Below are 22,893 nucleotides of genomic sequence, written 5' to 3'. Positions count from 1 at the left end.
GCTACCAAAAGCACGAAGATCAAGATATATATATTCGAAATCAGGCAGCATATTTTTGTAAGTTGACACAAAGAAATAATTGATAAATAGTCTGCATCAAATATGCATGAAATTCGGTGCTTCTGTAAAATGACTAGTTTCTTAGTTCGCCAGAAAATTCACACCTGAAAGTTTTAACAACTCTGAAACCAACATTTTAGTTTATTTTGCGATCAAAGGAGGTCAAAATCACACTTTCATAAGAATTTATTAAGGAGAAAACACGTTCTTTTGTGATAACTTTTCTAGCCATGTTTTATTTTGAATGAAAAGTACACATAAGTTGTATCTTATTATTATTAATGATTCCTGAAAATTTTAAAGAAATTGATACGACGGAAGTTAAAAAACTGGAGAAAACACTCTTCAGCCTGCCGAAAAATCCACAGGTTGTTGGTTCCCAGATATTTCACCTGTTATACTAAAACTGCAAGTAACCATTTTTAACACACAAAATATGGCTATTATTGTGAGATATGTCATGAAGTTAAATTGCTATTATTCAACATTTAATTTTTTTAGGAAAAGTGGGTGTGTTTTTTTTTCTTACGAAAATGGTTCTTAATAGAAATTACCACTTGTATTACCTAGACTTTATAACATATCTAACTTAACAAAAGCATAATACGTAAAGCTACCTATGTACTTTATTAAAATAAGGTAGCAGAAAACAGTGGTATTTATTGATAAAATCACTTCTATGCTAGCTAGCTACATTTGGTAAAAATTAAAGCAAAACAAGATAAGAGCTAAAACATAGCGGGCACACTTAAAAGAAAAGAAATAAACTTTGTTATAATAAAATAACTTATTTATTATCTTGTCATATATCAGTCTAACGATGAATCTTTGATTTGACGGATTTCAAGTTTTCCATTGATCATTTTGTAACAAACGAGGTTTGTTTACTACTGGAAATATCCTATTTTAGTCCTCGCCATTTATTGATAGGGCGGCATTGGCCTTTGACTACGCTGGCTGTTATACGATAAATATTATTGCTTTACGTTACCAGACCTAATTATTTTCTCGCGATCGGCCAACTTGGCCATATCATGGTCACATGGCCTTTGTCTGACAGCTGATTTGTTCGTTCAAATTAAAAACGGTTATCTTCCTCATGTGAAAAATGCACAAAAGATGTTTAACGAGAATACATAAAAAATATTTCGTGCGGATTTTACTGAAGACCATAACAAACGCGCGGTAAAGGCATGCCAAAACATTGAGCAAAAGTGCTTGATTTGGTGTTGTTGGCTTGATAAGGAACGTAATAGAGGCTAAACTTTAGAATATCCCCTTCAAATAGTAAATTAAATTTAATACAACCAACGACCAACTTTTGTAAAATCATTAACCAAAATAACGCTATATGCAACGTCTTCAACACTATCACGTTAGCGCCTACGCGTCTTTTAATTCGTTGCTTCGCGCAATGTCACGACATCGTATCCGACGTTAAAAATAACGACCGTTTATTAAAACAGTCATTCTTGTAACAAACGGCTTCGCGTATCTATCGCCCATATCTTTTATAATGTATTCTTCAAAATCAATTATTAATTCACAACCTGAAGAAGTTTGGGCCGAATTAAACTCAAGATTTATTAATCATGACGTCAAGTATGAAAACGTGCTATCCGAACAATTGTTTACATATCTTAACAATAAAGCAACAGCTGCAGGTACAAACATTGGATATGTTCTTGCTTCCGTAATAACTACAGCTAATTACTTGACCTCTAAAAATCACGGTTCGATTGAAATAAGAAATGGTTATAGCATTAACCTTAACACATTTTTCTTGTTTGTTGGACAGCCGTCTACAGGAAAGTCGCCCGCTATTAAGATGGCAGTTAATCAACCATTAAAGGCTATTCAAGAAGATACAGACATTATATCTAACACCACCACATCTGGCTTGACAAAGTGCCTCTGTACAAGAAAATGTACATACATTGTTAATGCCGAAATACAAGAGTACTTGTACAAAATATTGAAAAAAAACGATGAGAATTACACTGGGGATATGGAGATTCTATCGAAGATTTTTAGTGGAGAAAATGTGTCTATTCAATTCAGTACTGAAAATAACAGATATATACCTGAAAATTGCGCATTGTGCATATTAGGTAATTATTTTTTATTTATTCTTTTCTCTTTTCTCCTTATGCAACGCATACCGTAAATGACGGATTAAGCACCCCGTGCTCAATACGCCCCCTGTCGAATAAGTGTCCCGGGGTTAGGGAAATATTTGTAAGTAAGCGCCCCGGAACCTTAATCCGTTATTTACGGTATACGCAGATGCGGTTAGTTGGTTCGTAATCTAACTTTTTAGCTCCTTCCAAAAAGTGAAGCAAAAATATACACCATAAAGGCTGATGAATATACGTTTAAACAAAATCAATTCTTGTGATTACAAAAAGGTTTTTAAAAATATGCACACGTATTAAATTCTTTATTTTTTAAGGTGCTACACAAATAAAAAGCATGGCTTTTATTTTGTCTTTAATGGATAAAGGTAATGGATTTTTGGACCGATTTTTAATTATAACACCTCGTTCATACCGTCCGATGCCCAAGGAACAACAAATCGCCCAACAATCCTCAACAACCATCGATATCAAGGATATTTATGCCAACTATGTACACATAGATAATACAATATTCTATTTTGACGAAAATGCGTTAAAGTAAGAAGATTTTTAATAATTTTAAACTTTATACATGACATGATAAATAATCTCTTCTTCCTTTTCTTCAATTCTATTTCCCCCTCTTTTTTTTTTTTTTTACCAATTTGTATAGATTGTACGACAACATGGAGACACAGTTTTTGACCGATCTAAACAACGATCTTTTGCACGGCAGACCAACCAGCAAGTCTAAAAAACCAGAGTTAATTCCAAAAGTTGCTGTCGCTCTACACACAGTGGAATACTTTTATAATGCCCTTTTTAATGAAGTTGAATTTACATGTCTACCAGAAGCTATTTCCTTGCAAACATTGGAACGTGCCATAATGTATGTTGAATCAATTGATGAACAGAAAGAATTATTTTACACAGTTAGTCTTTTAAATATTTTATAATTAAGTTACAGCAAATTTGCATTTATTATCTTTTCATAGACATTTATTCATCTCATTTATGACAATATTTTTCGTTTTAGTATATCACAGAATTGGTTAGTACCAGCAAAACACCATCAGTTAAACGTGCCCCAACTTCTGATGAATATAAAAAAGCTGTTTTAATGACACCGGGTGCCTTCGTCACATACAGATCCTTCAAACAAAGTACATCAAAAAGATTTCGCGGTTTACTATCCCAAGAATTTGTTAAGTTTCTAGAAAACTTTGTTAACAAAGACATTGGTCGTTTGGTTAGTGTAAGAGCAGTTGGGTCGTCAAAATCATCAAAAGTATTCGTTAAAAAAGAATTTAGGGACTTGCCATCCGAAATAAAAAATTGGTTACAAGAAAGTGAATATGAAACAAAAAGGCTCGCCAAACATCCTGTTTGTATTACGGATAGGATTATCGAGTCTATTAATCTTGAAATTCATTAGCAAAAAATTTTCAAATAATCCTTTTTCTATATCCATAGAATAAGTCGTTCTTACTTATAAAAAAGTTTACAAATTTATCAACACCAAAATATATAGGTTAGCTATAACAAAGTTAATCGGGTTTAAAATTGTAAATTTTAATAAAACTTATTCTACTCGATTGACAAATTGTATACAGATATGCCGAGGCAAAAAATGCTCGAAAAATAACAACAGTTTCTTATAAAAAATTGCTTGTACATGAAAAAGTATAAACACTGTTCGGAAAGTTGCGTAACATTTGAGTTGTGTTCAGCATGTTTTTACTATTATTTGTATTGCTTAAATTTAGTCACGTTTTCTTATTTTCTGTATGATTAATATGAGTAATTGTAAAAAAAGTTTCTGAAGACAAGTCATGTGTTTTTGATGAATCTTTTAACACTGCAAGAGTAGCTAAAATTATGCAATGTAGGGAATTCATTAAAGATAATTAACTCCTATATATACGGAGGTGTGGCACTCAAGGGCTAAAATATGCTGATATCAGCAGCAAAAATCTGAAAATCATAAGGCAGAACCACATTTTTTCAAAGTTACCCAGGGTTCCTCGACGTTGTCCATCACATTGGCTAGCGCTGAAACTTGTGAACGAGACGCAGTTGGAAGCTAAGGAATCGTGGCTTCGAACTGAAGACATGCTGGGAAATGCCATGAGTCGTGCAAGGGAAAGGAGAGGAAGTCTTAGTAATTTTTTTTCATTGGATTTACAAGAATTTAAGGTACCCCAGAATGAGAAGTAAAGAACAGAAACGCCTTTCTGATGTCTGATGATGAGGGATGGTCACATCTGGATAATATTTATTTTGTGATTTTAAGCTACCTAGCTAATACCATGCCAGCACTTCAGGGGCACATTTGTTATTAAATAATTAAGTGATAAAGTACAAGAGCTAAATATATTAGTTTTATGAGGCTAGCTATACAAAAGATTTTTCAAGGCATTCTGTCATTTTAAATAAAGATAGCTACTTGCTAACAATTTGGACCTCCCATAACAGTGAACAGTCAAGACTTGAGTATATAGCTAGTTAGGTGTGCAAGGCATTGCATGTTGGTTAAATATGTTGTCACGACAAACAGAAACCTATATTTCATAAATAAATTTCTGCAAATGTTCAGGTTTCTTTTATCGAACAGAAACCTGTTTTTCATAAATAAATATTTGTAGATTTTCAGGTTTCTTTTATGAAATAACAAAATTTTGGAAAGTATAGCCAGAAGTAATATTCGCTTGGAGCCGGAAGACGTAAAGTCTCTGTCCAGGTTAAGACTTAGTAAAGGGTAAACTGTGTCATACGGAGGACACTTAGTGTAATGTGTTACAAATTCAGTGGAGTGCTTATAGCATAAAGGTATAATACATTTTTCATAAACCAACATTCACAGGACTTATGATGAAGCCTATTGTTACTTCTGCAAAGCAAATACAGTTGTTTAGCATTTTTCATTTTGCATAATAAGTTCCTGTAGATATTCAAAAATTAATTGTGAGTGGCACCAGGCTGAGCGATTAGTGCAAGTAAACGTGTTGCAGATCCAGGTGGACAAAAAAATAACTTCTAACAACTTTGAATTTATAGAGCTGGATAAGGTATATGGTCCTAAACCTGGGACACATTTTATCTGTTTGAATTATTTTAAATCCTGAGAATCACTTTGAATGTTATCTGTACACATGGCTTGTCAAAATAATATGCTTTCAAAAAAGGTTTATCGGCGTCCCCAAAAATGGCTAAATTCAGGAACTCAAGAACTATAATAGTAGCAAAAAAATTTTTTGGGTTCATTTCATCAAACTGGTCTAAAAACATATAATACTAAGTTTCAAGTCATTATTTCAATTTTTACTGAAGTATAGGACTTTTACTTATTATGGTTTTAGCATAGTTTTTCATACTGCTGACACCAAAATGGCTGCAGGGACTAATCGGTTTGAAATTAATTTATATTATTTTTATAACAACCTTTTTCTATTTATGTGTTTTTATTTTCCTGCAAAAGTTGTTCCATAGCTTATGTATATCACATTATGATAAGGACGAAAAAGTTACTGTGCGACATGGGTTTTAAACCTTATAAATTTCCAGCGAGAAATTTGAAAACTAATAAATGACAAAATCACGAAAGTTCATCTTAAAAATTTTCAATTTTTGTTAATGTGAAAGTAATCCACTTGAAAAGGTTTCTGAGGTTTTTTATGAAGAAATCTTCCATATTACCCATATGGGGTAACTTGATGAACAATGAGATTTCCCGCAGGTGTTCTGTAGTATGTGTAATATAATTTTAAAAACTGCGATGTAATTTTCCTCAGCTAAAAAGCTCAGCCTTGTCCTTTCATACTTAGTCTAGCTAGCTATAGCGAAAAAAATTAATATTTAAACTTGACCTATTTTACTGAGTATTAAGTAATAAATGCTAGTTTAATCCTTAATGTAGCTATATAGGGTAGCTAAGCTACCTGTAAGAACAACATAAAACAACGTCGAGGCTGTTCTCTTTTGTAAACAAACCCAGTGGTATTTTTGTAATAAGTACCAAAATTTGTGTGCATTTCTTGCGCTTATGAGTGTAATCAAAGTGCCCTGTACGTAAATCCTAAAAATTTATGTCATTGGCTCACTCTTTACGAATGACACCACATAACAAAAAAACTATGCTTTGCTATTTCCCTTAACCTCTACCGAGATTTGGTTGTGATATATATCAGAATTAATTGTCTTTAACGTCCCGTTATCTGATATAAGCTTTTCTGTGTATCACGAATGACAAATACTCTGCCTGAGAATTTACAGTAAGGGACCATAGTAAGTACATTTTCTATTATTTTATAATTATATTACAATTTAACGATTCATTATTCGTTTTTCAAATCTACAAATATTCTTTGATACAATAATTTCAATAACTTGCAAAGAAGTTGATTAATTTCTGATTAAATCATAGCATGGATTACCCACCGTTAAAAAGATTAAGAAGCCGGGGAACACAATGTGGTGTCAATAGTGTTAGTCATGACAAGTCTACGCAATTTGGACCTTCTCATAACAGTTATGATCGTTTTATCCGCTCATCCGATAAAACAGCATTTACAACACACAAATACTTAATCACAAACATCACGAATACCAAAGAGAATGCCTTATCGTGGTGTTTTGATAACAATTTGTTAATCAAACAAAGAAAATGCGATAAATGTAACAATGACATGATCTTGTCTAAGTGCAAAAGTTCAGATGGAATTAGATGGCGTTGCCAAAAGAATGGTCATTTTGTTGAAACGTCAATTCGCAAAGATAGCTGGTTTGAAAAGTCTAATTTGACGATAGAAGAGGTGATTGAAATGACTTATTGGTGGACCACTGGTATCGATCAAAATCAAATAGCCAAACAAATGTGCATATCAAGTTCTACTGCTGTTGACTGGGATATGTTTTGCCGAGAAACGTGTGAAGTATTACTCTTCCAAAATTCATCAAAGATTGGCGGTAAAGGTGTACGAGTTCAAATTGACGAGAGTAAGTTTGGAAAGCGTAAATACCACAGGGGCCATCGTGTAGATGGACAGTGGGTTTTTGGTGGTATAGAAGAAGAATCGCGAAAGAACTTTCTTGTAGCGGTAGAAAAGAGAGACAGAGAGACACTGATACCTATAATAAAAAATTGGATCCTGCCTGGTACAACTATAGTTTCAGATTTTTGGAAACCATATGATATTTTAAGTGAATTAGATTTTGAACATTTAAAAGTTAACCACTCAGTTGAATTTGTTAACTGTAACGGAGATCATACAAATAAAATTGAAGGACACTGGAGGCAAGTTAAATCAACATTACCATCATTTGGAGTAAAAAAATCCCATTTTTCATCTTACATGGCGGAATTTATGTGGAGATATGCTAACAAGGATCAAGATTTATTTTCGAAATTCATTTGCGACTTATCTTCTGTGTATTTGTCGGATGAAATTTTCGCATTTTCATAATTTATATTCGGATTTTTTCAATGGATTCCTAATTTCAATTACAAGATAAAAAGTTTTTCAAAAATTTTGTTGCAATTTTAAAAAAAGCCTTTTTCTTCGTTCTTATTATTTAACTTTAAAGATTTCCATTTGAGTTTAGATACATTTCCACTCAAGAACAGACGGATAGAAGAATTGAAATTTTTCGTTCTGTACAAACTGATATTTGAAATCAATTCGACTGTCCTTGCAGATATATTTTAATCTTGAATTTGACAAGAACAAAAAATATTAACTATAAATTCTATGCGGGAATCCTTTTAAACAATTTATCACCAGGCTATTATTTTTGTGTATTTAATTTGCAGTAAATATGAAATTTTAAAATTTTAAAATGTTTTATCCACCTACTAGGATTTATAGATTTATATAATTATCGTTGGTCGTTGGCCGTTGGCTCGTAACCATTTGTTGCTCGTAACCGTTTCGTTGGTAGTTGGTCGTTGGACCATAACAAATACTTTTTCCTAATTGTCATCGTTGGTCGTTGGTCGTTGGCCATTGGATGATAACAAATACTTTTTCTTGATTGTCATCGTTGGTCGTTGGTCGTTGGCCATTGGATGATAACAATTACTTTTTCTTGATTGTCATCGTTGGTCGTTGGTCGTTGGCCATTGGATGATAACAATTACTTTTTCTTGATTGTCATCGTTGGTCGTTGGATGATAACAAATACTTTTTCTTGATTGTCATCGTTGGTCGTTGGTCGTTGGCCATTGGATGATAACAAATACTTTTTCTTGATTGTCGTCGTTGGTCGTTGGATGATAACAAATACTTAGATAGATAATTGTAAATAATATGATAGTTGGTCGTTGGTTATTTGTATTACTGTCTTCTGCTGTAAAGGGGAAATTCTAAAACCGCTCCGTAATAGATTAAAGATATAGCTACCTTCTCCTTGGAATGTCAAGTGAACAAATTTGGGTTGGAGGAAGAACACTGATTTTTGTTTAGAAGAAACGTGGAGATGGAGACGACTATATACCATATAAACTTTTTTGTCAAAACGACACTTCTTTGCTTGTCCCAGGCGGTTTCCAATTTTCAATAACTAGCTATAACATAAGTCCAACATCATTTATACCTAGGGTTCTATTTGATATTTCACTGCTGAGTGAATTTGGTTTTTTATGCTTCTATTTCATCACATGAGTTGACTGTTATTCTTTTGGACTTTGCACTTGAGTGATTGGTTTTTTACCTGTATAGCTAAGTGTGTATATTAATATTTGGAGCAACTATAGAATACCCCCCGTAAAAAATTAAAACTACGTAACAACGCACCTACTCAGCAATACAGCAACGTAGATGCTCAGCTACGCAGCTACTCAGCAATGCAGCAACGTAGATGCTTAGCTACGCAGCAACACAGCTACTCAGCAACGCATCTAATCAGCAATACAGCAACGTAGATGCTCAGCTACACAGCAAACCATCTACTCAGCAATGCAGCAACGTAGATGCTCAGCTACGCAGCTACTCAAGTACGCAGCAATGTAGATGCTCAGCTACGCAGCAACATAGCTACCCAGCAACGCATCTGCTCAGCAATACAGCAACATAGATGCTCAGCTACGTAGCAACCTATCTACTCAGCAATGCAGCAACGTAGATGCTCAGCTACGCAGCTACTCAAGTACGCAGCAATGTAGATGCTCAGCTACGCAGCAACACAGCTACCCAGCAACGCATCTGCTCAGCAATACAGCAACGTAGATGCTCAGCTACGTAGCAACGCATCTACTCAGCAATGCAGCAACGTAGATGCTCAGCTACGCAGCTACTCAAGTACGCAGCAATGTAGATGCTCAGCTACGCAGCAACACAGCTACCCAGCAACGTATCTGCTCAGCAATACAGCAACGTAGATGCTCAGCTACGTAGCAACGCATCTACTCAGCAATGCAGCAACGTACTCAGCTACGCAGCAATGCAGCTATTTACCACTACAGCAACATAGATGCTCAGGTACACAGCAATGCAGCAACGTAGATGCTCAGCTACTCAGCAATACAGCAACGTAGATGCTCAGCTACGCAGCAACTCAAGTACGCAGCAATGCAGCTACTCAGAAAAATAGTTGAAAATGGTTTTAGATAGTTAAGAGGGATAGGAGCAAAAGCTTTGTTTTTAAAATTAAACCAGTTTAAAAAAATATTATATAACATTATATAAATGTTTTCTAATAACTAAAAATATTAAATGAATAAGGAAACTATTTAAAGAACGAAATAGAGGCTAACCTATAGAATCATGAAAGCGAAGTTGTTATATTGCGAAATGTTTAGTGTAACAAACCAACTTGGTATGTTTGTTGATATTTTGCTTTAGTTTAACTGTCCAACTGTGTTTTATAGTCTTATTTTTTTACGGGGGGTATTTATAGTTTAGCCTAATATTTTTAGTCCAACCAATATACAGCTAATTTGGCAATTCGATTTGACGTCATAACAATTTTTTCGAGGTGAAAAGTTTCCATACTTTAGGTGAAGAGAGTGCAGAGAGCTAGACACATTTTGGAGTTTTAAAAATAATGTTAGGACGTTTGAGCACAGATAATTTTTTGGAGCAAAATCTAGATATCTAAGCATTTCCAGACCATATTTTATTGCGTTTACCTTTCGTTAGCTAATTATTCTTTCATTTCCACATTTTTTAGCATTCTTCCCCCCTACGAACTGGTTTGTTTTCACCCTGCGAAATTTAAAAAAATGGCAGATGTAGCACAAATGTGATTCTTCAATTAAGGAAAATGTCAATTATCACTACAGCAACAAAGATGAACCAAATCGCCGAATAAGAACGACAGATAAACAACTACCGCCTCCAAAAAAGCTCTGAATCTTGACGCTAAAATTAACACAAAATTTTCAAGAGCAACAATTGTAATGCCGATTAGGTTATTGAGAATTGACTTGTTTGTAACTTGTGAATATGTTCAAACTAAAATAAATTTTCACAAAATTTTTTAAATAAACTAAAAAATTGAACTGACAAATTCTAGAGTGACAATAATATTGAGTTTGAAAAATTAAAAATTGACTTAACCTAAGAAGACACACTTAAGAAATAAAAATGGCTGACACTGAAACAAAACAAAACTTACTAGGTAGTCAGTGTAAACAGTACTGAGTGTACCCAGTGCATATTAATTTTTAATTAAACTTGTTTGAAGTTGATTTGACAAATGTTATAAAATTAGTCTTGACTTTGATTCATCATAAATGTACTCTTTAAAATTCATGTAAAGAAAAAGTGTGTCTATTTATAAAAATATTAATCAGAAATAATTGCCTGGTGAATAATTACATACAAAATTACAGCAATTATCTAAGATGAGCATAAAGAATAGAATAAAATAATGACCTAAGGGAATATAAATAACATACATGATTTTTTGATAATAATCAAATGAATATAATTACCTAGACACCATAATAATAAAAAATAAATGTGATTAAAATAGATAATAATAAAAAATTGATTAAAAAAGATAATGGTGGAAAAGATAAGGAGAAATTTTTGTCTTTTTAAATGTTCATGTTGCAGCACAACAATTTATCGAAGTTAAAGAGTGCAAAGAAAATTATTTCATTCAATACGTAAAAATTTTTTCTAAAAATGATTTATTTCAGTATTAGTGAGCTTTGGCAATGAAATAAGATATTATTTTAATCTTCAAATATTGAAGGTTATCTTTTGATTCATAGAAATTAATACTAGTAAAATTTTTCAAATAGTCTAATATTGCTTAGTTGTAAATAATTATTTTCCATTCCGGCTTCTGGCTTTCTCTCGAGAGACAATATAATAGCCCTGCGCTCGATTCCAGAAGTCTGCTGTGTTTATTTCAGATCTAAAGTAAAGCGGAAGTGAAGGTGAGTGCAGTGCGGTTATAGTGGTGTATCTTAGGAATACTTTGGCTTAATCATTTATAATATAAAAAAATATTTATCCAAGACTTAAATAGCATATTAGGTGACATATTTTGATTATTATTTCAGTAAGAAAACAAATTTCATAACTTCAAATATGGAAGCCATACACGTGTTGGCTCAGAAGCTGTTAAATTTACCATCACAACCACAGGAGACGCACCCATTACTCCCAAATATGAAATTACTGGCATGCAAGCTGTCAGGAAATCCCTCGGAATGCGAAATATTTCAGAGGAGATGGTTGATGTCATCATCAAAGGATGGAGTGATGGAACACAAAAACAATACGCACCGTGAATTAATAGATTTATTTGGTACTGTAATGAAGGGACTTGGATCCCTTTCATGCAACTGTAAATACAGTTGCAGAGTATCTTGTATATTTGATGAAAAATGCAACAAATGAATATTCTGCTGTAAACACGGCAAGATCAGCATTGTCAAGTTTTCTACCCTTCGCAGGAGGAGAGCCTGTAAGAAAACACCCTATTATAAAAAGAGTAATGAGGGGGATCTTTTGAGAAAGATCTTCCTTCCCACTTTATGCATTTACTTTTGACGCTAAAAAGTACTCGCTTATTTGAACGGTTTAGGGCCTTGTGATAAATTAACATTACTTCAGTTGACTGAGAGGTCGTCAAAGCGACCAAACAGTTTGGTATTTGGATATTTGCTTTATACACATGACAGACACCCGTACAATGTGAGTCCACAAAATAACCAAATTAACAAGACCTGGTTTCCACGTGGCACTGCTAGAATTCAACAAATATGAGAATGAAAATTTGTGCGTTTTGTCAAACTTACGACACTATCTACCGAAAACGTTTGGCATTAGAGGTGTTTTTGTCGCGCTTTTCATCAGTCCGTATCCACCGCATAAACTGGTGACGCAAGTACAATTGGAAGATGGGTAAAATCTTGTTTGATAAAAGCTGGTATGGATACTAACATATTTTCTGCGCATAGTACAAAAGCCACTTCAACATCAAAATCATTAAGTAAAGGTATAACTATGAGCGAAATTAGATTAAGATGTAAATAATTTGAATTAAAATAAAGTTATGAAACTAAGAAACCTAGTATGTTTGATACACCTGTTAAATCTGGGGCCTGAAAAAGACGCCTGCTTAAAAATCTCACATTGCCTCTATCGGGAAAGCCGGAAGCCAGGATGGAAAATAATTGAGAAATTAAACGAGCACTTACGGTGCCATGTTTGATGGAGATTGTTTTGTGTTCTGGATGTAGGGTTTTGAAGGTAGAGATAATATGCCTCACACATCCACCCTTTGGTGGTGCAGCAGAAGGTTCGGCATATAGGCATGGTTTCTGACCCCGTTAAAAAAGTTAAAAAAGGCCTGGAATCGAGGGCAACGCTCTCATATTATCTCTACCTTCGAAACCCTACATCCAGAACGGAAAATAATCTCAATCAAACATCGCACGGTACAGTGTAAGTGCTTGTTTAATTTCTCAATATTTGATTGTGTTAGTGTTAAAACAGCACTATTATGTTTTTCAGAAGAACTATTTGTGTGTGTGTGACTTTTGCCTATGGAATCATCAATCAATCATCAATCATTGATTGTTTAAAATATGTAGAGGTTTAAAAAATGAAAATTATCACATGGAATATTAATGGCATTAGAGCATACAATAAATCAAGCATATTGAAATTGTTATTTGATTCATTTGGAGCTGATATAATTTGTTTACAGGAGACAAAGATAACGAGTAAGTGAATTTTATTATAGTGAGACAAGTAGATGCACACAATCCAAGCTACTGTATAAAGACCAGAATAAGGCATTATTATCAAAAATCATTTGGCCACACCATGTTTTGTTGTGTATCTTTTTATTGTCAATTTGCCAAACTAAAAGAAAATTAGTAGGGAAATTTTACCCTCACGAGTATTAACATATATCACAATAAGTTGATTAAAAAAATGATTAAATAAAAAAACGGTGTTAGGTAGTATAAATTGTGTTTAGTATTGGGACTGACTATTGTACTGTATGTTATTTATTACAGGGAATCTGCTTACAGAAGACATTGCAAATGTAGATGGATACTTGGCTTTTTTTAGCTTTTCAAGAAAGAAGGGAGGGTATTCAGGTATATCAAATTAAAATACGAACAAACAACCTTATTTAACAAAAGTAACATCAATTAATACAGGCTTATCTATCATGTTAACGACATGCAAGGATGCATGCATTGAATAGAAAATATGTATGACAGGCAAATTTTCAATTGACTAACAACTAGTTATATACTAAAAATAATTTTCGTTATTGTCTAATATTTTTTTCATCCTTTACTAATCTTTCTCCCAACGTTTTAAACCTGACGATCATAAGATCGTTACTTTCAAAATCCTATTTAAAGCCACTGACAATGATGTTAAAATTGATGGCCATGTTTGTTGTAGAAATGATTGGAATAGAGGTGAAAGTGTTTTGATTTTTGTTAATAAAAGCTTGGATAACCACTTTCTGAAAAGGTTTACAGGCCACCTTGAGGTAGTAATGTGGACAGTACCGAAAACCTGTGTACCCAGTTTAAACAATGTTTGAATAAACTCCTTTTTAATAACATATTACAAAGCCAACATGTGTTACAGAAAATAGTAGCACTCTTTTTCTTTCTAACAATTCTTGTATTTCTAAAACTGGTGTCATAGATTTAGGCATCAGTGGAATCAAGTTTAAGCAGTGGCCAACAAACATGCCCCTTTCAAAGCACATAGATTTTCTGGACAAGCTAAGCCATGGGTCACTGATGAATTAATAATAGCCATCATCGAAAGAGATTTCTGTAAACGGTAATCATCAAAAACAAAGTCCATCATAGACTGGAAATCTTTCAAACAAGAAATGAACCAGGTAATAGGACTCAAAAGTCTATAATGACGTTTTGTATGACTTTCAAAAGCTGTCAAAAATTTGGAAAAAAGGGATTCCTGATAAGTCAGGCAATACTACCTCAATAAAAGGAGTAGTCCAAAACGATGGTCCAGAAACATCTCACCCAAAATAAATTTCAAACACATTTAATTACTTTTTTGTCAGCCTTGGTGGCAAGTTCCCCAAATATGGGTCATACCAACCGTTTCCAAACATACGTGTTGATGTGTTATTAAAATACTTTTAAACCCCAAAATCTTTTTAATCGTTAAAAGTAACAACCCCAATATCTTTTTAATCGTCAAAAGTAACAATCTCATACGTTCCAAGCTGAAAACAATAGAGACAACAATTAAAAAAAATTTTTGTGGAAAATGATGACAGCAACCATTGTGAATTTCTAGTTAATATCTTGAATACAAGGCTGTGACTTTACAAACTTTATTTAAGTTTTAACATGTGTGTTTTTACATTATTTTTGTTTTTAATTATTTCCTTCTTTATATATTTCCATAGGTGTTGCAACATATTGTAAACAGAAATTCTGCCCCATTTCTGCCGAAGAAGGAATAACTGGCATTTTGCAGAACCAACCGTGTGATGTGTTTGGTGAAAACATGTTAGCATTCACAGATGAAGAATTAAAAGACCTTGACGCTGAAGGTATAATAAGGTTCTTTGTAAAAAAAGGGAGTTTATTACTTGTTTATCCAACATGATTACGTCTTGTCATCATCATACTTCATTTTCTATAATCTCACTTTTGCAACGCTTGCATACAAACTGAATGTCAGCTCTTCACCTTCCACCAATACTACTGCACTTCTTATGTACCCAATGCCTGCAAGTCTGACAAAAAATTGAGTTACTACCAACCCCTTTCCTGCAAACTCCACAAGGCCACTTTCCAACTGCAAGGTCACACTTGGCTGCAATGCTACTAATCATGACTTTAGACTTTGCTGTGTTCACCCTTAGCCCTTTCTCTTCTAGTCCTTTCTTCCACCTCTCAAACTTTTCAACTAATTCTTCCATCAACTCTGCTATGAGAACCAAATCATCTGCATACAATAACTCCCATGGACAATCTGTTCTGAACTCCATCGACAGCGCTTCTATGACTAGAACAAACAACAAAGGACTAAGTACAGAACCCTGATGTACACCAACATTTACACTAAATTCATCACTAAGTGAATCGGTAATCCTGACACGACTTCTAGCATTGCTGTACATAGACTGTACCATCGTAACTAGCCACTCATCCACACCTTATTTTCTCATAGCCCACCAAATAACTTTACATGGCACTCTATCAAAAGCTTTCTCAAAATCTACAAAGGCAAATAAATGAAGCTGTCTGAGTAAAAATATTGCATCTGTAGTGCCACGCCCTGGAACAAAACCAAATTGCATCTTATCTATATCAATTCTTTCTCTAAGTAATTTATCAATCACTCTTTCAATATCTTTCATTACTTGATAAACCAACTTCAAACCTCTATAGTTACTTTTTTCTATGCATCACCCTTGCCCTTAAAACAATTTTCTATTACACTCGACTGCCACTCACTCGGTATAGCACAATCCTTTATAATCTGATTAGCAAGACTTGTAGTAAGCTCAACTCCAATATACCCAGATGCTTTTACCATCTCTGCAACAATACCTGATACTCCTGCAGTCTTGCCAATCTTCAATTTCCTAATAGCCTCCACTACCCATCCTGTCTTGATCTGCATAGCTGCCCCTTCTACAACATCATCATCAGACAAATTATCCTCATCCCAATCAAACTCAGTGTTAAGCAACCTCTGATAATGATTCTTCCAAGCTACCTTTTTCTCCTCTGTGCTAACCAATACACTTCTCACCTACAACATCTTGATTAGTCTTCTTTATTTGCTTTGCTATCTTGAATACCTTGTTGCGCTGGTCTTCCCTTCTTAACACATCTGTCTATGTCTAGCTGGTCCTTTCGTCCACCCACAGATATCATTAGAAGCTTCTCGAAGACAATTCTTCAAAGTAGTCCAAATACTTTCAACATTGTCACTATCACATTGACCATTGTGGGCTAACTGCTGAACTTTTGCACTAAATTGTCTTGCTACAATCTCTTCCTTCAGCTTCCAGACTTTACGACGGGGCCTGTACTTTCCCTTGTCTTAACACTCTTCAAGATAATATCACAAACCAGCAACCTATGCTGGGAAACACATTCTTCCCCCGATATAACTTTCGCGTCCTTCACCACTTTCTTGTCTGACTTTCTAACCAAAAAGTAATCTATCTGTGTCTTACAACCACCTGACTCATATGTTATCAGCCTACTCTGTCTCTTACTGAATGATGTGTTGCAAACCACCATGTTCGTTGCCATTTCAAACGCAATAAATCTCTCCCCTTCCCTATTTCTGCTCCCAAATCCATAGCCTCTATGCACACCTCTATAACTTTCAGATGACTTCCCAACATGACCATTAAAGTCGCCGCCCACCATGTGACTGCTGTTAACTCATCATAAAACTTATCTTTATCTTCCTCACTGAGTCCACACTGTGGAGCATAAACTGACAGAAAAGTGACAATCCTTTTACCTACCAAAAACTTTATCACTATAATAAGACTATTAACACGCATAACATGTATTACTTTTTCTACCCACTTCTCTTCAACGAATATGCCAACTCCTCCATATCCACCACTATTACCAATCCAAAAAAGCTTATACCTTGCCCTACTACCTTCCACAAATCTCACTGAAGCTCCTCTCCACCTGACTTCCTGAACACAACACATATCAACAGATCTACGTTCTAACATTTCAACTACTTCACCTGCTCTACCTCTCAGAGTACCAACATTTACACTAGCCATCCTCAACCTAGTGTCATCTACCTTAACGGTCTGACGATGCTCACACCTGACATCTGTCCTACCGTGCGCGACACCTTCACTCCTTAGAGTTCCAGCCCCGTTTACGCAGTTTATCTGATCAACTATTCTTACGGCCATTAATAAAGAGTTTTGGCATTGTTTTACGTCTGGATGCCCTTCCTAGCGCCAACCGTTCACAGAGCGGACTGGGTGTTTTTTAAAGTGACACCATCAGTATGTGGCATTTCATGGGACTTCCACAATTGACCCTTTAAACTAAGGTATGGTGGAGGACGTTCTCTCTTGTCTCTTAAATAGACCCTTCACCTTGTGAGCGAAGGAAATGCACGAATATATTTGATGTTAGATTAATCCTTTCGACTTAACAGATCTGTATTAGAAAAGACATTAAACGATGTGCGCGAGATGTGGTATGTGTGGTTTGTGTAAACTTTTATGGTGAAAATAAATTAGGGACTTTAATTCTCACTATTTTTATATTTTTAGGTAGAGCAGTGATAACAGTTCACGAAACTGAGAGTGGCAATCATGTTCATATCTTTAACCTTTACTGTCCACGTGCTGATATTGACAATGAAGAGAGATATAAATACAAGATGAATTTTTATGCATGTTTGGAAGCTAGATGTAAAGCTTTAATACGTGCTGGAAAGTAAGTCTTTGTCTGTCTGTCCTTTTTTTTTGTAAAACTGTAAAACTTCAACTTACTCAAAATATAGGGACATAGAAAAAGAAAGATTTAAAAATGTCATATCCTTTTAGGTTATCTTCTATAAAAGAAAACTATGGGTTGGCACAATGAGCATTAATTAAACAATGTGAAAATTTGAGTATGTTTCTACTTAATTACCATGCCCTTCATAACTCAAATAAGCAATTCGCGTTAATGTTTGATCGCATTAATTAGTGACCTATTATTACCCGAGTAAAAGGGCGGCATCGATATTTTCGAAAATTGCGCAATGTGATTGGTTATTATTACCCGGGTAAAAGGGGGCATCAATATTTCTGAAAATCGCGCAATGTGATTGGTTAGAACTTACGTCAAAAAGAGCAATATTTTACGGTATTGCCCGCTACCATAGCAACCGTGTTTAAAGTTTAAATATGGTAGCATTAAATGTAAATAAACACGGAAAAAAGTAAACACAATGTGAAACAAAAGTGAAGCTTACTTTTATTTGTAACCAAGTACACCTAATTTTCAAGGAACTTCGATAAATAAGTGTACATTTAACATAAACTTTAGTTCAAATCTAATTTTTTCGCCTCGCAAAGGACGAAGAGTAATTTTGGAAGAGGATAGTCTATAAAAAAACACAATTTATTTTTTCTTGTTTTAAACGTTATAGCTAACTTTAAAAAAAGGATCTTTTAAAGAATTCTATGTTGTAGCTACAATAAAAACCAGTAGTAATGTTTACACGACAGATTCGATTTTTTTTAAAAAAACAATTTTTAGTTCGAATGTACGTTCCACATGGGAATAGTTTCTATAAAGACATGGTTTCTACATCCTGCTTTTATAATGTTATATTTATTGTCGTACTCGCAACCTCGAGCAATACTTTGACGTTGGTCAATATTCTCCGGTATTGCCCTCATAAACAGTTATTATAGGGTTAATATTTCCTGTGCAGTGTTATTTCCTGTGTAGTGCAGTGCAACGTGAAAGCGACTTGTAAAGGGCTTTAAATATAAACATTGTCTTTTTTATGAATTTTGTTTTTAAAATATCCAACTATGACATAAAAATGCGGTAAAACCAGAGAGGGAAGTTTTCTTTTGAATCTGTGGGTAAAGGTAAGGAGAACGAGGGATAAAAAAAGTACAGACACATGTCACGCTTTGTCATCTTTTCATCACGAAGATTTAATAACAAGATAAGTGCTTATATCGCATAAATTATGGATGTCAGATACACGTTGGGAACTTTCTGTCATTTTTAGTTATATTTCGATGCCTAATATGATATTTAAGATAATTTTAGATGTTGTTTTTGTCCTCAGTGATCATGAACTCCATGAAGTCCTTCGCCCTTTAACACATTATTGTTAGGAAAGCCAACTGGAGCATTAGATAGAGCTTGATGATGGATCCCTTTTTTATTTTTAGACACGTGATTGTAGCTGGCGATTTGAATGTTTCTCACAAACGTATCGACCATTGTGATCCTGATGAGGTAACACTTTTTTTCTCAAGTTAACATTTATCTCATGCAGAAATTCCATTTTTATTTAAGCTAAATTTTAGGCTTAACTTTGACATTGAGTAAGCGGTACCACTCCACTGATTGGTGCGGTTTTCTTTTTTCTCTTTGTGTAATAAAAATCGTGCAGTAGTTTGAGTTATATTTGCTTAAATGAAGTATGTTTTCAGGGGAAAAAAATTCTCGAATTTTCGTGCTGACTGAATGCCTTTTCACCAAAGTCAGCTATTCGCGAGAATTAATTTTTGCAAAAAAACTAAAACTCGTGAAATTATTTTCTGCATACTTGGGTTGAATTTCTAATCATCAATTACGGAAAAAGAAAAATTTATTTCACGCGAAAATTACTTCTTAGCAACGCATCACGTGTTTGTATCTTACCTTTTTTTTTCCAAAGGATTTCGATCAAAATGTTGCTCGTGTATGGTTTGACCAGTTTTTGAACGGTTGCACCCAACAGAACACCGGTGACCGTCAGAATGAAGAGGAGAGTGAAGAAAGTTTTGACGAAACGTTCCAAAACAAATCAGTATGTTTCGCAACAGGTGTTTTGATAGACACATTTCGGAAATTTCATCCCAATCAAACAGGTGCATTTACAGCTTGGAGTTCGCGAATAAGAGCGCGAGAAACGAATTATGGAACTCGTATTGATTATATTTTAGCCGATAAACAGCTGGCGGAAAACGGATTTTTAGATACTCGTGTTCGTCAGGATATCGATGGATCGGATCATTGTCCGGTTGAGTCGGATTTGTCATTCTCATTTGTCCAGTGTAGCTCGGTACCGGATTTGTGTGCGATTAACATGCCCGAAGTTTGTGGAAAACAACAAAGAATTAAATCGTATTTTACGAAAAAGGAAAAGACGTACGAAAATATCCAAGCAGATGAAGGGGGCTTATGTACTCCTCCGTTGAGTGTACAAACGAAACGAAAGAATGGGTGCAACGAAAAGGAAGCGGCTAAGCGTAAGAAGATAGATAACTCGAAATCCTTGCTTGGATATTTTGGGAAAAAAACGAACTGTGAGAAAACCTTTGTGGAGGAGAACAAAAAAGTAAAAGAGACGGATAGTGGTTTTGAAACATTGCCTATAGTAGATTCTGCGAAGCCTTTAAGAGATCGTAGTAAAAATAAAAACACTTGGAAAAGTATATTGAAAGGACCAGAACCGGCGCCTTTATGTTCGGGTCATAAAGAGAAATGTGTGTTAAGAACAGTTAAGAAAGAAGGTCCGAACGTCGGTCGACAATTTTACATATGTCATCGACCTGCCGGGCACACTTCTAATCGAGAAGCGAGTTGTAATTTCTTTTTATGGAAGACGTAAGAAATATTTACGTGAACCGAGAAATTAAATTTTGTTACTTTTTAAAAAAAAATAGAAATAGATTACTTTTATATATTTTAAAGTTTTGTGCATAACCAGATTCGGAGAAAGTATGTATATTTTAAAGTTTTGTGCATAACCAGATTCGAAGAAAGTATGAAAAGGAAAGTATAAAGACGGATAAACCTGAAAGTTTTTGAAGGTTTTGTTTGTAACAAACCCTGCTTTAGAAACTACGGCCTCGATTACGACCCTCGTAATAACGAAATAATAAGAATGCGATACTGTCAATTTCTAAGTTCGTTTGGAGAAAAAAATTACCAATTTGAACAATGAGAAGATTAAGTTCAATTTCTGGTTTAGTGTGGAGAAAAAATTGTACTGGGTGTGAAAATATAAAGTAAAAACTGTGCATATGAAATAGTATATTTTATGTTACACAAATTTAACATGTGATAATCATTTTCAGCGTGTTGCAAAAATTTTGGCCCGGTAACTTTTAGATGACAGAACATTTTTTGTTTTTAGACCAAATTTTCGCCTAAAACAGTGCCAATTGAAAATTATTTTAACCCGTTAGATAAAGAAAAAGCTACCTTAAGGGACTTAATTTTCGCGACTTTCGCGAAAATTAAGTCCCACGCAAATTATTGGGGAACTTACTATTCAGAAATTTCACGATAATTAATTCTCATGAAATCGATATTTTCTTTCTGTATTATAATTTCAACTTCAGCAGTATTTATTTTTTCTTCTATATAGAAACCCTTGAAAAATCATATAAATTGTGAAACAAAATGTCATTAATTTCTTTTTTAGGATATACGCGAAATTTATTCCATGCGCAATAATAGATCTTCGCGAAACTTCGCGAAAATTAAATTTTATTTTCCGTATATTTCTCGTGAAAATTAGTTATGTGTCACGAAATATTCAGCAGAGTCCCGATAACTCGAACCTCCAAGGAAGTACGAAAGCAATTCCATATTATCGAAACATTCGATAACTAGTTCGATGCGAAAATTAAATGAGAAAAACATTTGTATCTAAATTGAAATTGTGTAAACTAATTTAAATTTTCGACTTCTTGAGTGATTTTGATGAAAATGTGCGCTAGAGAAAAAGAGGAAAGAAGTGAAACTACAATAATTTCTTTCTTGCACACTTCAATTTAAAAATGCATTGTTTTCTTCTTTACCCCTCTCACATAACATATGAATATTAATATGTTTTATCTTGAACATAAGTTAGTGGAATTACATGGGGTTTGTTACCTGATGTCCAATCGCTTGCGGTTACTCGACGGCTAGCAAGGTCTTTTCGCCGCAAGCCCTTGATGTCAAAAAGGCAGAAACCCCTAGGAGGTTAGCATTCGCATAAAATTCACTTCTCTACACTAGAGTCAGCATCCGCTTGTTGACTTTCTAAAAAGTACAAAGAGCTGCTGAGATAAGGACCCCACCTTGTTCCCAGGGCTTTTTGTCCCCCATTGCAGGTCATGGGGAAGATTTTCCCCGATTTTTTAATCCCCGACCAAATATTTTACCGGACTTTTTTTTGCTCTGACCAAAACCTTTTCAAGACAAAGAAACACTTTATATAATGGATGTTTCGTCAACAGTTTAAACGATTGGAATTATGACGGTGTTGCCAGAGGAGAAATTGATTCCGAAAACGAAGATTCTTATGTTGAAAGTTTTGAAATGCGTTAATTAATGACTACTGAGAAGTATCCCCATTGTTTACTTCTTATATTGAAAATATTTAGTCGGGAAAAAATTGGTTTGGAAAAAGTGACTAAAATTTTTTTAGGTGACTAAATTTTTACCCGACTTTTTTACCGACTAAATTTTTAACCCATTTTTTTCCCGATAAGGGACAGTTTAAAAGATTTTAGGAGCAATCAATATTTTGAG

General features: G+C 34.3%; 2 protein-coding genes across 3 annotated transcripts; both read left to right on the top strand.

Moving 5' to 3' along the window:
- Nucleotides 1–1,330: 1,330 nt before the first annotated feature.
- LOC130626079 (uncharacterized) lies at nt 1,331–3,627 on the top strand. Of its 2 annotated transcripts, none has more exons than XM_057441186.1 (4): nt 1,331–2,171; nt 2,564–2,735; nt 2,851–3,109; nt 3,214–3,627. In XM_057441186.1, the coding sequence occupies exons 1-4, from the start codon at nt 1,577–1,579 to the stop codon at nt 3,610–3,612; spliced, it is 1,425 nt and encodes a 474-aa protein (XP_057297169.1). In that variant the 5' UTR covers nt 1,331–1,576; the 3' UTR covers nt 3,613–3,627. The 2 variants fall into 2 exon arrangements, with proteins under 2 accessions (XP_057297169.1, XP_057297168.1); XM_057441185.1 differs by having other exon boundaries at nt 2,513–2,735.
- Nucleotides 3,628–7,646: 4,019 nt separating this feature from the next.
- On the top strand, nt 7,647–21,775 carry LOC130626078 (DNA-(apurinic or apyrimidinic site) endonuclease 2-like). The gene is made up of 7 exons (XM_057441184.1): nt 7,647–11,562; nt 11,689–13,359; nt 13,660–13,743; nt 15,051–15,197; nt 17,922–18,087; nt 19,551–19,617; nt 20,042–21,775. The coding sequence occupies exons 2-7, from the start codon at nt 13,239–13,241 to the stop codon at nt 20,975–20,977; spliced, it is 1,521 nt and encodes a 506-aa protein (XP_057297167.1). The 5' UTR covers nt 7,647–11,562; nt 11,689–13,238; the 3' UTR covers nt 20,978–21,775.
- The last annotated feature ends 1,118 nt before the right edge of the window (nt 21,776–22,893 follow it).

This window comes from Hydractinia symbiolongicarpus, chromosome 14 (assembly GCF_029227915.1).
Source record: "Hydractinia symbiolongicarpus strain clone_291-10 chromosome 14, HSymV2.1, whole genome shotgun sequence".
NCBI lineage: Eukaryota > Metazoa > Cnidaria > Hydrozoa > Anthoathecata > Hydractiniidae > Hydractinia > Hydractinia symbiolongicarpus.
The sequence above is the reverse complement of the archived record's forward strand: the minus strand, read 5'-3'. Positions and strand labels throughout refer to the sequence as shown.

Excerpts from the sequence above, each read along its gene's own strand:
- LOC130626079 (XM_057441185.1), top strand. The coding sequence starts at position 1,577 with ATGTATTCTTCAAAATCAATTATTAATTCACAACCTGAAGAAGTTTGG. Across the intron at positions 2,172-2,512 it reads TTGCGCATTGTGCATATTAG|GTGCTACACAAATAAAAAGC; the intron begins GTAATTATTTTT and ends TTATTTTTTAAG. Across the intron at positions 3,110-3,213 it reads AGAAAGAATTATTTTACACA|TATATCACAGAATTGGTTAG; the intron begins GTTAGTCTTTTA and ends TTTTCGTTTTAG.
- LOC130626078 (XM_057441184.1), top strand. The coding sequence starts at position 13,239 with ATGAAAATTATCACATGGAATATTAATGGCATTAGAGCATACAATAAA. Across the intron at positions 18,088-19,550 it reads GCTTTAATACGTGCTGGAAA|ACACGTGATTGTAGCTGGCG; the intron begins GTAAGTCTTTGT and ends TTTTATTTTTAG. Across the intron at positions 19,618-20,041 it reads ACCATTGTGATCCTGATGAG|GATTTCGATCAAAATGTTGC; the intron begins GTAACACTTTTT and ends TTTTTTCCAAAG.